At 41.3% G+C, this 16,235-nt stretch overlaps 1 protein-coding gene across 5 annotated transcripts in view; it reads right to left on the bottom strand.

Moving 5' to 3' along the window:
• Positions 1 to 370: 370 nt before the first annotated feature.
• LTBP1 (latent transforming growth factor beta binding protein 1) overlaps positions 371 to 16,235 on the bottom strand; it is a 430,385-nt gene continuing 414,520 nt past the window's right edge. For all 5 annotated transcript variants that reach the window (XM_060117483.1, XM_060117484.1, XM_060117485.1 and 2 more), the window contains 3 exons: positions 11,253 to 11,375; positions 4,730 to 4,879; positions 371 to 3,096 (listed from right to left, as the gene is read on the bottom strand). In XM_060117483.1, the coding sequence (XP_059973466.1) occupies positions 2,915 to 3,096; positions 4,730 to 4,879; positions 11,253 to 11,375 (455 nt within the window). In that variant the 3' untranslated portion in view covers positions 371 to 2,914. The remainder of the gene's footprint in view (positions 3,097 to 4,729; positions 4,880 to 11,252; positions 11,376 to 16,235) is intronic.

Here is a 16,235-nt window from a genome sequence, read left to right as displayed (position 1 = left end):
GCAAGCTTTATATTTTTTTACATTATATTGGTCATACTTATTATATTATTCCATAGGTCTCTTATATTGCTTTCATTTTTTTTCATTTGGCTGTCTCCTGTTCTGATTGGGTAATTTCCATCACTATATTCTATCTTGCAGATCACTTATTCTTTCTTCTGCATTATGTACAGTAAGCCCCCTACATACAAATGAGTTCTGTTCCAAGAGTGCATTCATTAAGTCTCATTTGTTTATAAGTCCAACGAAGTTAGCCTACGTACCCAACTAACACAATCAGCTATATAGTACTGTACTATAATAGGTTTATAATAATTTTCAAATAATACATAATAATGTATTTACAAATAATACATAAAAAACAAACACAAAAATAAAACATTTTTAATCTTACAGTACAGTACCTTGAGAAGTACAGTAGTACAGTACAACAGCTGGCATACAGGGGCTGGTGTTGAGTGAACAGGCAAGAAGAGTTACTGACTGGAGGAGGGAGAGGAGGTGGGAGATGGTAGAGCCGAAGGATCATCAGCAATAGGAGACAGAGGGCAAGCTGCAATTTCATTCACACCTGACGTTGATGGAACGCATGTTCACATCTTGGAAAGTTGGCAACTTGAAGGTTCGTATGTAGGGGACTTAATGTATTCATCCTGCTATTCATTGCCTTGAGCTCAGCTTTTGTCTTGGCAAATGAATTTTCTAATTTTTCTTGGCTCCACCTTAATTTCGAATTCCTTTTTACAGTAATCTGCATTTCTGTTGACAGCCTTTCTTAATTCCTTCAGTATTTTCATTACCTCCTTTTTGAACTCGGTGTCTATTAGACTGAAGAGGTCTGTTGCATTGTTTGTTCCTTCAGGGGAATTCTCTTGGTCTTTTAAGTGAGAGTGATTTCTCTGCTTCTTCATTTTGCTTATACTGTATTTCTCTTACTCTGTGAGTTGAGGAGAAACAATTATCTACTGTAATCTTGGAGGTCTATTTATAAGTGGGAGTGTCCCTGTGTAGCTTGTGTGGGTTTAATATTTTTTTGGTGTGAGAGCTGCTTTTAGTTTGGGTGTCTCTTTCCTTACCGTGTGCTGGCCATTATCCCCTTGACACGGGGTGTGCAGTTGCACGGCCCGTGCAAGATCCTGGGAAGGCAGGGACAGTGGTTGGTGCCCGGTCATAGGACTCTTGGTGGTAGAGGACATGGACATTTTAGATGTCCCATTCCTCCTATGGCAGATACTAAAATCCAAAAGCCTGTCTTACAAGAAAATGTTAAATGGGGATATTTTCTGCTGAGTATGCCTATCCATGGTTTGTTTTTGAAAACTCAGATGCTCTTATTAAAAATGATTCTGAGGGATTTCCCCAGTGGTCCAGTGGTTGGGACTTCGCCTTCCAATGCAGGGGCTGCGGGTTTGATCCCTGGTTGGGGAGCTGGGATCCCACATTCCTCACGCCAAAAAGCCAAAACATGGAACAGATGCAATATTGTAACAAATTCAATAGAGACTTTGAAAATGGTCCACATCAAAAAAGTCTTAAAAAAAAAGATCCTGAAATTCAGGTTAAATAAGACAACTGTGTGACTGTAGATTTGTATTAAGTAAGGCTTGGAACATTGAAAGCTATTCTTCCTATGTTATGCACCTGTATTCATTTACCAAAGGCTGTCAAAGTGCCACATACTGGGTGGCTTAAATTTATTTATTTTTAATTCTGGAGGCTAGAAGTTCAAGATCGAGGTATTACAGAATTTTCTTCTTAGGCCTCTCTCCTTGGCTTGTAGATGGCTGTTGGCCCCCTGTGCTGTCCCAGGATCTTCCTGTGTATGTCCTAGTTTCATATAAGAGCACCAGTCCTATTGGATTAGGGCCCACCCTGCTGACCTTCTTCAACCTTAATTATCTCATCTAAAAATACAGTCATAGTCTGAGGTACTGAGGGGACATGACTCAACATGAAATCTGGGGACACAATTCCACCCATAACAGTATCTAACAAATGTAATAATTAACCTGTAAAAGACTCTACATTCATAGAAGACCATTGATAGAGTGGGGTGGTCGGGAACAACTTGTGTGCATATGGTTATTGACATTACTCGGATGTAGAAATTTTCTAAAAAAATGGTGATTTATTTTGCTTTAACATACAATGGTAAATATATTGGGATCATCAAGTTTTAAAATTTGCTGGTCCTACTTTACACATTATAATACTAATGTAAGCTCATTAGTTCTTCCATTTCATTGTAGGAAAGGGATCCAATTAACACCTACCAGCAGCTTGGCTAAAAATGGACATTAAAATCAGATACCACATTGTAAATATAAAGTACTTTTCTCCAAATGTGTATAAAAGTTTTGAAACAATCAATCACTGCCTGCTCCACAGGACAATTTGGATTTTAAAAATGTTCCAGACCAGGAATAGCATAACCCTGTGTAACAATACTTATAATAGTTTAGTTTAAACAATATTTTATCAAAGGCTTTTGCACTTGACATTTGAAAGAGAGAAACAGTAGCCAAGGAACTGCATAACCAAAAAATGAAAATTATATAAAATATTTCCACCACTATTTAAATGCCAGATTTAATCAAGCAATAGTAAAAAATATCAAAACAAAAAACATAATAATACAACCTTCTGTTTAAAATAATAGCACTGTTCTGCCTCTTTTCCACTGAATTTTACATATGAACAGACTATATATACTGTTTTTTCAGAGAAATGTCCATTTGGTCTGTCACACAAGTCAGGCTCACACTGAATCCTTTCGCTTCTGAGGATATACAACTCTATGATGTTTCCATATTTCCAACATTCTGGGTCAAGTGAAATGTCTGAAGTATAATACATTTCTCTTTCTCCTTTACACAGTGCAGAGTATACAGGCTTAGGTTATGTGGCTTCACTTTTACTCCAGGTCACTGTCTTTTTCTAAATTCAAGGCGGTATTCAATGGAGTGCAGTAGTTTGGCTTGTCGGAAGGTACAAAGCCGGGCAGACACACACACTTATAGGAACCTTCGGTGTTGATACACTTGGCATTCTTGCAGAGAGACATCCGGTTGTTCAACTCATCACATTCGTTGACATCTGCAATAAGCCAAACCACGCAGGTTAGCAAGCTTCAGCATCACTCCGGGAGGAAATGCAATCTACACACTACCTGAGGCATCCGGCCTGAACACAGCCTGGCTGTTCTGTGCTCTCCCCCCCCCCCCCCAGTAAACTGCATAGTCTTTCCCATTATTGTCTGTCTGTTCCAATTACATGCAAGAGAAATACTACTTTCTAGATCTTAAAAAGGTGATTATCCAGGAGGTTCTAGAATATCTTTCCCTGTTTGTTATTTAACACAACAGGGACCATTTTGTCAGCTTGACTTTTTATAGTCAAACCTTAAGAAAGCTGGAACAACTATCCTACTTCTAAATTCCTCTCTGCACATGCAGAAGAACTGTTAGGTTGTCACGAGAAATACAGAGAGCCTCTGAGCAGCCTCTCTAAAGGTTTAAGTTACTTTCTTAGATTTCTTTCCACAGGAAAGAAAGGCTCTATGCACTTGAAACATCTTTAATAACCCAGGTTACCTTTTTTTCTAGACCCACCTCAGACTGAGACTAACAAAACTGAAGTGGGGAAACTACACGACAGAGCAAAACAGCCACAAAAATGAAAAAAATGATACAAGTCAAGAGTCATTTAGCAAGGAGGCCAACAGGCTCAGGAACACAGCCTCAATCACAGGTAAGGATAAACATATTTTTACTGTTCTCTTAAAAGTAAGAGGGGGGCTTCCCTGGTGGTGCAGTGGTTGAGAGTCCGCCTGCCGATGCAGGGGACACGGGTTTGTGCCCCAGTCTGGGAAGATCCCACATGCTGCGGAGCGGCTGGGCCCATGAGCCATGGCCACTGAGCCTGCACGTCCGGAGCCTGTGCTCCACAATGGGAGAGGCCACAACAGTGAGAGGCCCGCGTACCGCAAAAAAAAAAAAAAAAAAAAAAAAAGTAAGAGGGAAGGCAACGTGAGAGTTGTGAAAAGCACTTTCTCTAAAATGGAAGTTGTATTTTCTTTTTCATCTATGTTCCCCTCTTGCTGGTGTCAGGTATTCAGGGAGAACATTAGCTGCAGTCAAAAGCTCAATTTAAAAGAGTCAAACTAATTACCCCAAACTTTCTGGCCTTTCCTCCATAGGTATGTACCATTTATATGAATTCTTTTTTTTTTTTTTTTTTTTTTTTTGCGGTATGCGGGCCTCTCACTGTTGTGGCCTCCCCCGTTGCGGAGCACAGGCTCCGGACACGCAGGCTCCGGACGCGCAGGCTCAGCGGCCATGGCTCACGGGCCCAGCCGCTCCGCGGCATATGGGATCCTCCCAGACCGGGGCACGAACCCGTATCCCCTGCATCGGCAGGCGGACTCTCAACCACTTGCGCCACCAGGGAGGCCCATTTATATGAATTCTTAAATATCAACTTTTAAAAAATTTGTGGTAAAATATATGGAACATAAAATTGACCATTTTAACCATTTTTGCGTGGATAGTCCAGTGGCATTAAGTACCTTCACATTTTTGTATAATCATCACCACTGTCCATCTCCAGAACTTTTCTCATCTTCCCAAACTGAAACTCTGCAAATCTTAAATGTACTAGATTGTCTGAGGTCCAGCCACAGGGCATTCAGGAAAAGAGTAATTTCCCATCAAATACATATGATTCTTACCAACACAGGTCATCTTGGCCATATCCAAGTGATACCCATCAAAGCAATCGCAGGTGTAACCTTCCTGCACCCTGACACAGCGCCCGTTTTCACAGCCGTTGAGGATGCCACATTCTTCAGCCTGCAACTCCTCAAAGCTATTTAAAAAGCCTGGAAGGGAAAGGACAGGAGGCAAGTTAGAAATTTTCAACCTCTTACACCGTTTTTTAAAATGACATGATCATTAAGGTTATGGTTCGTCATACATACATATTTCCAATTCCTTAAAGATAGCATTAAAATTTAAGCAGATATATCTGTACACAATATTAAGCAAACTATTACCAACCTTGTGTAGGCTGTACAGATTAGCCCCACATCTTGAATTCTGATGCTCTACATTAAAATCACATAAAACGATACAGCAAGTAGGGTATTTGTTTTTGCCCTTAATTATTAAAATTTTTTGTCTAAGATTTTAAATTTCCTGAGTTCTCAGTAGGGTAAATGTCAGAACATCTTTCAGGACAGAACCAATGGAACTCACTATGAGGGCAGACATTTGCTAAGATGCACAAGCATTGGAGGCAGTGCTCTTTCATGGGGAGTTCCCAGGAGTGGAGAAAAGCCAGGCTGGCCTTGCCATGTGAGGTCTGTTTGCTCTGGCTCTGGAATGAGCCTTACAAAAGGGCTCTTGGGGGATCAAAGGGATAAAGGCAGTAAAAGGGACTCAAAACATCCTGATAAATGAGAAATACATCATAGTTCTGTTTAGAAAACCAAAATTCTTTTAAAGAAAACAAAGAAGCTCTTGTTTGGCTCTTTTTTTTTTAGATATCTTTAAACTGATTCGGAGCTAGAGTTTAGTAATACAAAAACAATGTAGCCAGGCATCAAGAATATTTTCCTCTGTTTCTAGAGAGGAAAGTTGTAAATATAAATCCACGGTGACCCAAACACATTGTTGATGTGGGGGGGTCTCATCCTCTCCCCCACCTTCTGAAGGCACCATGTATTTGCTTTTTTTAATATATAAATTAATTTATTTTTGGCTGTGTTGGGTCTTCGTTGCTGTGCAAGGTTTTCTGTAGTTGTGGCGAGTGGGGGCTACTCTTCGTTGCAGTGTGTGGGCTTCTCATTGCAGTGGCTTCTCTTGTTGCAGAGCACGGGCTCTAGCGCAGGCTTCAGCAGTTGTGGCTCATGGGCTCTAGAGCACAGGCTCAGTCATTGTGGCGCACTGGCTTAGCTGCTCCGCAGCATGTGGGATCTTCCCGGATCAGGGCTCGAACCTGTGTCCCCTGCATTTGCAGGCAGATTCTTAACCACTGCACCACCAGGGAAGCCCCACGTATTAGCTTTTAAGGGAAAAAAAAAAATCAACCTAGGGTCAGAACTCTACATCTGGCCTTTGAAGTAATTCTCCAGTCGAACTGCAGGGGGCAGCAAAATATTTCTTATGCAGGGCTGTAAGGTCTAACAATGATTTTAAAAATTAAGTAATACATCTAAAAAGGAAAAAAAATAGGACTGGGCATCAAGACTGTCAGCAGATCCTGAAGCCAGTTTCAGAAATATTGACAAGAAAGTCAACCTATGGAAATATTTCAAAGTCCAGGTAACACAGCAAAGTCCATTTTAACTAGTAAAATTATATTTATTACAGAAGTTAAAACATGAAATTAAAATTTGAAACTCCTACACACACATTAAGCAGACTCCCCAAAATACTTCTACAGGACTCTAAAACAACAACAGTCAGCAAAGGACAGCCCGTGCTCTAACGTGGGCCTGCTACCTATTTTTATAAATGAAGTTTACTGGAACACAGCCTCACCTATTTGCTAATATCTGTCTGTGGCTGCTTTCCTGATTCCAGAGCACAGTTGAGTAGCTGCAAAAGAGACTATATAGCCTGAAAAGCCTACAAATTTTACTATCTGGCCATTTATAGAAAAAGTTGATCTGTGCTCTAGAAAATTCCAGTTTTAGAAATACTGCTCTAACTAAAAGAAAATTCCAGTTTTAGAAATAGTGCTCTAGCTAAAGGTGACACCAGTCAGTCATTAGCCCAACTTTCTTCAACAGAAAGGCACAAGATGATAAATAATAAAGGTGGTGTGATTCAGCCTCTCTTTTACTATCTTACCCCATATGATTTTATGTCTTCAGTAGGGCCAGAGAGCCTTTGATCCTGGTCTAGGAAGGAGGAGCTATTTCTCTGCAACTTGTAAGAAATTTAAAGGCCGTTACATAGTCAAAGCTGGGGGTCTTTGAACTGCATCTGCAACTTCCTATGTTGCTAAACAGGAAATTGACCTGATACCAACATGCTTATTTCTTAACGTTTGTAGTGAATTTTAAAAGTTTTAAAGCAATGACAGCTTAAAAAAAAAAAACTACATAAGCCAGAACATTTCAACATTAAAATTCCTGGCATCTGAACTATAATGCATTAGAGGCTGCACACACAAGCCATGGCATTGTGTCAGAGTTACACGTAGATTTACCCTGGTATTTTGGATTTATGGGGCAGGCAAACTGTACTTTCTTGTAACTTTAAAAAAAAAAAAGGGAGAAGAAATATTAAAGTAAATGTTTACTGACCTATAAATATATACACAGAAGTGTAGAAACCATAAGTGCACAGGCTTATAGCTGTCAATGTATTTAAGCACATTTCTTGAAGTAGTGCATGATTATTTGTGGTTGATTAAAAGAAAATCTAAGGCAGGGGTCCCCAACCCCTGGGCTACAGACCGGTACTGGTCCATGGCCTGTTAGGAACTGGGCTGCACAGCAGGAGGTGAGCGGTGGGCAAGTGAGTGAAGCTTCATCTGCTGCTCCCCATCGCTCGCATTACTGCCTGAGCTCCACCTCCTGTTAGCATTACGGTGAGTTGTATAATTATTTCATTATATATTACAATCTAATAATAAAGTGCACAATAAATGTAATGAACTTGAATCATCCTAAAACCACCACCCCCCACATCTGTGGAAAAATTGTCTTCCACAAAACCGGTCCCTGGTGCCAAAAAGGTTGGGGACCACTGACCTAAGGTGTTAGAAGTTAGGATAGTGGTTACCCTGGGTGGGTGGGAGGGCGGCTGGGAAAAGGGAACCAGGTGTCCTTCTGGATGCTGGCAATGCTCTAGATCCACTCAGGTCTAGACGACCCAACCCAGCTGATTTAATAGAATGCTGTTTTCATGTAAATTTTAAAGCAGTTTTAATTTGGCAGAAGGATCAATACACTGCATACTTTAAAAAACAAAAGGAGGGAAGGGAAAGAGGGAAGGAGGAAAACACTCTGGCTCAGAACTGAAGTAGCTCCAGAGGCAGCCACAAAGCTTGTGTTGCTCCTCAGGACCCAGGTCACAGCTAGTTTGCTTTGTGCACAGGTGAAAGGTCCCAAAGAAAGAACAGCATTGCTGTATTTTATAATTTCAGCAGTGTCTCCAAAGTCCTAACCCCAACTACCTGGTCTGCAGGGATTCTGTCTTGAAAATCTGGAGCAGCTTCACTTGCTGCAATGAGGCCCCCTCTGTAGGATGTGGAACAGGCACCTGGACTCCACTGCTCTAGTCCCATTCTTGAAGGCAGACAACCCATTATCTACTGATATTTCAATTTGTACCATCCCATTTTTCAGACTTCACATAATTAGTCTGTATTTGCAAGCTCTGGTCTCTCCCACAGACATATTTAGCTTGTGTGGCTTCCTTATCTGGGACACTCTGGTTGTACATTTAGGCATTTACTTTCTAAATGGGAACAGGATTCACACATACACACTCCACCTCCCATTTGAAAAGTCTGCTCACAAATCCAGGAAAAGCATCACACATCATTTCTTACTTAATAAACCCCCTCACAAGTGAATTCTAAAGATTAATCTCTGACCAGGAGAGCAATCATTTTATCTCCCATTCTAAGAGAATGGACTTGAGGACATGGGGAGGGGGAAGGGTAAGCTGGGATGAAGTGAGAGAGAGGCAGTGACATATATACACTACCAAATGTAAGTAGATAGCTAGTGGGAAGCAGCTGCATAGCACAGGGTGATCAGCTCAGTGCTTTGTGACCACCTAGAGAGGTGGGATAGGGAGGGAAATGCAAGAGGGAAGGGGATATTGGGATATATGTATACGTATAGCTGATTCACTTTGTTATACAGCAGAAACTAACACAACAACATTGTAAAGCAACTACAATAAAGATGTTAAAATAAAGATCAACTCAGTACAGTTAATATTTACCATTTCCTTGTATGAAAAAAGACTACAATATAATAACCAAGCTATCAAGAAAACTCTGACCCTTAAACTAGGCCACCACTTCATGGGTAAAAAAATGATTTTGTCATGGAAATTATAACAAATAAGATTTTCTTTAAAGAAAATAAACATCCCAAAGCAATCTACAGATTCAATGCAATCCCTATCAAATTACCAATGGCATTTTTTACAGAATTAATTAGAACAAAAAGTCTTAAAATTTGTATGGAGACACAAAAGACCCTGAATAGCCAAAGCAGTCTTGAGGGAAAAAAGCAGAGCTGGAGGAATCAGACTCCCTGACTTCAGACAATACTACAAAGCTAGGTAATCAAGACAATATGGTACTGGCTCAAAAACAGAAATATAGATCAATGGAACAACATAGAAAGCCCAGAGATAAACCCATGCACCTATGGTCAGCTAATTTATGACAAAGGATGCAAGGATATACAAGACGGTCTCTTCAATAAGTGGTGCTGGGAAAACTGGACAGCTACATGTAAAAGAATGAAATTAGAACACTCCCTAACATCATACACAAAAATAAACTCAAATTGGTTTCGAGACCTAAATGTAAGACCAGACACTATAAAACTCTTAGAGGAAAACATAGGAAGAACACTCTTTGACATAAATCACAGCAAGATATTTTTTGATCCACCTCCTAGAGTAATGGAAATAAAAACAAAAATAAACAAATGGGACCTAATGAAACTTCAAAGCTTTTACACAGCAAAGGAAACCATACACAAGACGAAAAGACAACCCTCAGAATGGGAGAAAATATTTGCAAATGAAGCAACGGACAAAGGATTAATCTCCAAAATACATAAACAGCTAATGCAGCTCAATATTAAAAAGACAAACAACCCAATCCAAAAATGGGCAGAAGAGCTAAATAGACATGTCTCCAAAGACACACAGATGGCCAAGAAGCACATGAAAAGCTGCTCAACAGCACTAATTGAGAAATGCAAATCAAAACCACAACGAGGTATCACCTCACACCAGTTAGAATGGACATCGTCAGAAAATCTACAGACAACAAATGCTAGAGAGGGTGTGGAGAAAAGGGAACCCTCTTGCACTGTTGGTGAGAATGTAAATTGATACAGCCACTATGGAGAACAGTATGGAGGTTCCTTAAAAAGCTAAAAATAGAATTCCCATATGATCCAGCAATCCCACTACTCGGCATATATCCAGAGAAAACCATAATTCAAAAAGACACATGAACCCCAATGTTCACTGCAGCAGTATTTACAATCACTGCAGCACTATTTACAATAGCTAGGTCATGGAAGCAACCTAAATGCCCATCAACAGACAAATGGATAAAGAAGATGTGGTGCATATATACAATGGAATATTACTCAGCTATAAAAAGGAACGAAACTGGGTCATTTGTTGAGACGTGGATGGATCTAGAGACTGTCCTACAGAGTGAAGTAAGTCAGAAAGAGAAATATATCGTATATTAACGCATATATTTGGAACCTAGAAAAATGGTACAGATGAACTGGTTTGCAGGGCAGAAATAGAGACACAGATGTAGAGCACAAATGTATGAACACCAAGGGGTAAAGCAGTGGGGGGGGGGGTGTGATGCATGGGAGATTGGGATTGAGATGTATACACTGATGTGTGTAAAACTGATGACTAATAAGAACCTGCTGTATAAAAAAATAAATAGGGCTTCCCTGGTGGCACAGTAGGTGGGAATCTGCCTGCCAATGCAGGGGACACGGGTTCAATCCCTGGCCCGGGAAGATTCCCACATGCCGCGGAGCAACTAAGCCATGTGCCACGACTACTGAGCCTGCACTCTAGAGCCCATGCTCTGCAGCAGGAGAGGCCACGACAATGAGAAGCCCGCGCACCACTCTCTGCAACTAGAGAAAGCCTGCGCACAGAACAAAGACCCAACACAGCCAAAAATAAAAACAAATAAATTTATAAAAATAAATAAATAAAATAAAATTCAAAAAATAAATAAAAGAAAATAAACGTAATAGCATTCCCACCAGTGAGACTCATAAGCTGATCCGGTGGTTCTCAAACTTGAGTGTACGTAAGGCTTACTCAGAGGGCTGGTAAAGCCGATTGGTGGGTCTCACCCCAGTATCTAATTCATCAGGTCTACAGCATAGCTCCCAGCATGCAAATTTGCATTTCTTACAAGTTCTCAGGGACTACATTTTGAGAACCACTGACTAAACCTCAGAACCACAATTTAGTTCCAAAGTAACTAAAAATGTTGCTTACGGTCCTGAATGAAGTAGGGATCAGCTTCGGGAGCATACTGTTCACTGAAGTCGACCAAGGCATCCTGTCCATATGGCTGCCGGCGTCCCGTGACGGGGATGTTACACAGCTGGGCATAATCATCTGAGAAGGAAATGACAATGAATGTGACACACCATCGCTGTTTGCTCACACCTGGATGCACCCAGTCACCGCGTGCCCCATCTCCCACACACACCCCTGATCCTGAAACATCTCAATATTCTTTATGGATGCTCTATACATCCACATACAATTCACGCTGTATAGCATAATTAAGATTCTGAATAGCAGACCCAACACAGTAGCTGAACAGTTGGTAGAATGTATCCCAGGAGAGTAAAGGATTGAAAAAATGAGCCATCGGAGAGTGCTGCAAGCCTTTTGGAAGAATGGCTTTATCTGAACCCATCAGGTGTTTTCATCAAAACATTTAAAGTGTATAAAGTAGCCATTCATACAGAGATACAGTTTTCCACTCACTAGAGAGAGAAAAAAATGCATCTCCGGTGATCCAAAAATGAGACACAACCAAACGAAGATGCAACGAAGTACCATTTGAATTTTGTACCTACTATTATACTTCTCTACTCAAGACCTGGTCCTTATGAATAACATTTATAGCAGTGATGGTGATGATCATTATCATGACAGTAATAGTGAAGTAATGGTACTAGTAATAATAGCTAAGAGTTGTATAATGTTTGCTCTGTGCCAGATACTGTTTTAAGCACTTAATACACATTAATTCACTAAAATATTTACACCACCCTATGAAAAGGTACTATTATCTCCATTTTACCAATGGGAAGTAGAAGCATGGAGTGGCTAAATGACAACTGGTATGAGGCAGCACCATACGTGAACTCAGTCATGCAGCTGAAGGGCATACACTTAACAGTCTTCCCCTCCTGCATCTACCTTAGCTCCTTTGTAATTCCTGTCTTTGCCTCTTCTGCACCTTAGCTAAATTCATCTGCAGTTACCATTTCTTGAGGCTACATTCCCATTCCCTGGCCATCTGACTTAATTCCCCTTTAGTCCTCCTCACAGGACCCACCTAGCACATGGGATCTTGGTTCTCCACATGTTCGGGGATGATTGTGCTTTCAGTGCATTTCACGGTCTCAGGCTCTTACCCGTACTTTGGAGCACAGTTATTTAGAAGGTCTAGAGAGGAAAGCTTTAGAAGAGATATCTTCATTCTCTGCACATTTTATAGAAAATATACTGCCCAAGGATTTATCCAGCAGTTGGTGAAAATTCTGGGGCTACCTAGACTTCAACATCTCTGCCGGAACTGAGAGCTGCAGGTCAGCCGGCCCCAGGACTGGCTGGACACTCAGGGCAGCCACACCAGGCAGCAGCCACACTTGCCTGGACCAGAGATTGAAGGAGTTTTCCTCTATTTTAGTTCCTTCTGTAACAAAACTAAAGAAAGGCACTGAGGCAAGTGTGTGAACTCTCAAGGCTTTCTTCCATCACCTTCCTCTTAAAGGAGTCAAAGGTGTGTGTGAGGTATGTGTGTGTATGTGCACGCATGCACGTGCACACACCCGCACATTCTCCCCTTAAGGTAAAAAAGGGAGCGTAAAAGCAGAAAAGACCCTGAACCCCTAGACAGGGTAGGATCATGGTTGCCCCTTCCTAAAATTCTTCTTGTGGGAAGCATTCCAGGAATGGCACACACCCCCATCGCAGACATCCCCGAGCACTTCCTCATGAAACCATTTCATGAGAAATATTAATTTCATTAAGGAAATAGCTAAACCTGGAAAAAGATCGTTGACTCACAAAAATAAAGCTTCAAACAAAGAGAACACAAATGGTTGTCAGTTCTGCTTCAGGTTTGGAAGAGAAGAATTAAGGATTTCCCTGCAAAGGCAAGATTGCAGAAATGTTTACAAGTTTCACACACTGAGGTCATTTTCTCTCATGACTTTTTATATATGTTTGTTGTACATCTGAAAGGGAGACAACATTTTGTATCCAGGCAACAGTTGTGATCAAGAGTGGATATTTTAAAAAGTTAATTCATGCTCTTATTTTGCAAACCTAAGTCCAGAGATGGCTGAGCAGTATGCTCCTCTTTAGCATCTTGCTCTCAAGTCCCGGGCCCATGGCTTTTCCCCTAGACCATGCCTCTTCCACCAAGAAATGACCTGGTCTCCACCCTCCAAGCTCTCACCATCTAACATCACAAAAGGAAGGGATCAAATGGGAGAGGAGTGGAGGAGGAATGGACTTCTGTTCCTGTGTGATGTTTAGGAACAGCTTCCTAGAAAAGGGACACTTGACCTGAAACTAAGTAGATGAGAAGGATTTACTTAATAGAAGGTATTTGGGATTCTAAAAAGAGTTTACCCAAAGGCATCACAAAAGCAAACTGTAAGCTGTGTTTGGGGACTACCAAGTAGCTCCTAAGAAAGGCTTTGGACGTGACCCAGGCCGTAAAGGGAAGCAGAGGAGAGTCATGGGCAGGGGACCCTCTGCGGTTTTCTGCATCTTCCTTCCCCTCCCTTCATCCCTGGCCATGCATTTTTTTCAAGTTTCTAGAACTTACTGTCCTTTGCTGCTTCACTTTATCTAACATGTTACCAATCCAAACTTCAAGATTTTTGGTCAGTTATCAAAACATCATTTCTACATTAAATGTACTCTCTTGTATTTGAAGATGTGCTACAGTCCCATCAACACCAGGACATGCATTTTGAGTTATTTTTTTGGGAGCATGATGGGTCTATCCTAATCCACCATGCTGCCTCTCCCATTGCGCACATCTGCTCTCGTTCTTGGCCAGGGTCAAGGGTGAAATGAGCACGGGGTAATGAAAAGAACATGGGCTTCAGAGGCAGAAGCCGGGGCTCAAGTCCTGACTGTACCACTTACTTTCCAGCTTAGCAACTGTGGGCAAGCCTCAGTTTTCACATCTGTCACATGGGGATAATTCCTGTTTGCCTCTCTGTTACTGGTGTATTAAAAAATGAGATGATGTTATGGAACTGTTCATAAATTTTGAAGCACCAAGAAAATGGAGGTTACAATTTTTTCTTTTAGGTAAAATCACTCATGTCCCTGCTAAACATCTGGAAATAAATGAGGATTTGCAAAGACGGTATCAGAATGATTGATATAACATAGTGTTAGCAAAACTTTAAACGTACTTGTCAATGGGCAAAAACTTGTACAATAAATTAAGAGCAATGAAAGCACAGTCTCCAGATGTTTTTAGATATTGTTTCAAGATTTGAAATTTTTAAATAGATGGAGGGAAACTCCAACTCAGTTAACAGAGAAAGATGTCTTCATCTCAAAAATTATTGACTGCCTGGGCAAATTTAATTGCTTGATCAGACAGTGATAAGGTATCAGCAACAACACATTATAACACTAGATCAACAAAACTCAAAATACAGGGGGAAAAACTGATGTTCAGCAGTTGTTAGTATATGCTCGACCCCTTCAGAAATGCCTTGAGTAGCCAGTAGGTTTCTCATCATCTTTTAAGGCAACAACTGGAATATCGTGGAGTTTTCTAGTGAACCCTGGGTAAGGGGTCTCCTCCAGGATCTGGGCACATGCACCTTTCTAACATGTGCTGGATCTCTGAGTATCCCAAGCCACACCAGAGCCCACTGAGCTTGGAGGTGCTTGGCCTTGGTTATCCCTAGGGCTGGTCATGGCTATAGTCCAGCTGGGGAGGCAATGAGTTGTGGTTGGCTGAGGCTGTGGAGCTGGGAATAGCAGATCCCTGAACTGTTTCCACAGCTCCTGATGGCAGCCCATGGGAACCTCTTGGCTGCCATTTCATCCAGCTCAACATGTAGAGAAGAACACATTTTTTGTCCCTAGAGTCTTTTTCCTTCTGCAAGACACATCTTACTTAAGCAAGTTGATGACAATTAAGCACCTGGTTGTCTGGGGCTTGGTGCAAAGGAAGAGCTCTGCTTAGCAGGGCTTGTACTTTGTGAGGCAAATGCCATTTCTGGGACACCATACAATGTGTCCATCCAGGATCTAGCCAAATATGAATGTGAAATGAATAGGAAGTGGAAATATTCACACCTCAAAGTCCCCCCACTCATTGCACTCTTCACCTCTGCAGGCACAAATGCTAAGCTCTTGATCAAAGCTATGAAAGACAGACACATATGGGATGGTGTGGGCCGCCATCACTTACGTGGTCTAAACAAGATCCAGGCTATGGATCACGCTCAGTTCCCTGGCATGGCAGATTCACATGACAGATGGTACTGCTTTGATTTTAATTCTAAATTGAAAAAAAAAGTTTAAAAATTGCCCCCCTGGAGCCGAGAGGTCTGGGGCCCCCGCTGTCAGCAGCAATGGGAAGCACATTATCATATCCTGGCAGGAAATCTCCTTCCTTATGACAGACACATCTGTAGGGCTGGGTCTGGACAGTCACACATCACAATGCCAATCAGGCATGTGAGGAAACTGGGAGGTGAAGTCTGACTGAGGCAGATTAAATTCAGCTGCTTTTAGAAATGATGAAGAGGCTGCACTTTGTTCTCCACACATCAGGGCTGAAAACCTAGTGCTCTAAAGTTTGAAGTGCATGATTTTCAAATAAAGGAGAAGGACCAATTCATATGCATAAGGAAAAATGGGTCATATTTTACTGAAACTTCTAGATCAGGTGTTTTTCCTACAGGCCTCCACATGTACTATTAATTGATGATGGTGTTTGGAAAACATACACACCAGGAAATGGAGGAAGGAGACAGGGAGAATGGAACGAATATTTACCTGAGCGCATGCTGAGCCAGTAGTATAATCGGCATTTTTCTTTGAAATTAGCAAAAGCTATGGAATTAGAAAAATGTTGACCATTTACAGAACATACCATCCAGTACTGATGACAGAAGGAGGAACGTAAGAGAGAGGATTCTACTGGTGATGCCACACCCTGTGGAACTGGACATCTGTTTAGGTGTCTGTCTG

Source organism: Mesoplodon densirostris, chromosome 14 (genome assembly GCF_025265405.1).
Source record: "Mesoplodon densirostris isolate mMesDen1 chromosome 14, mMesDen1 primary haplotype, whole genome shotgun sequence".
NCBI lineage: Eukaryota > Metazoa > Chordata > Mammalia > Artiodactyla > Ziphiidae > Mesoplodon > Mesoplodon densirostris.
The sequence above is the reverse complement of the archived record's forward strand: the minus strand, read 5'-3'. Positions and strand labels throughout refer to the sequence as shown.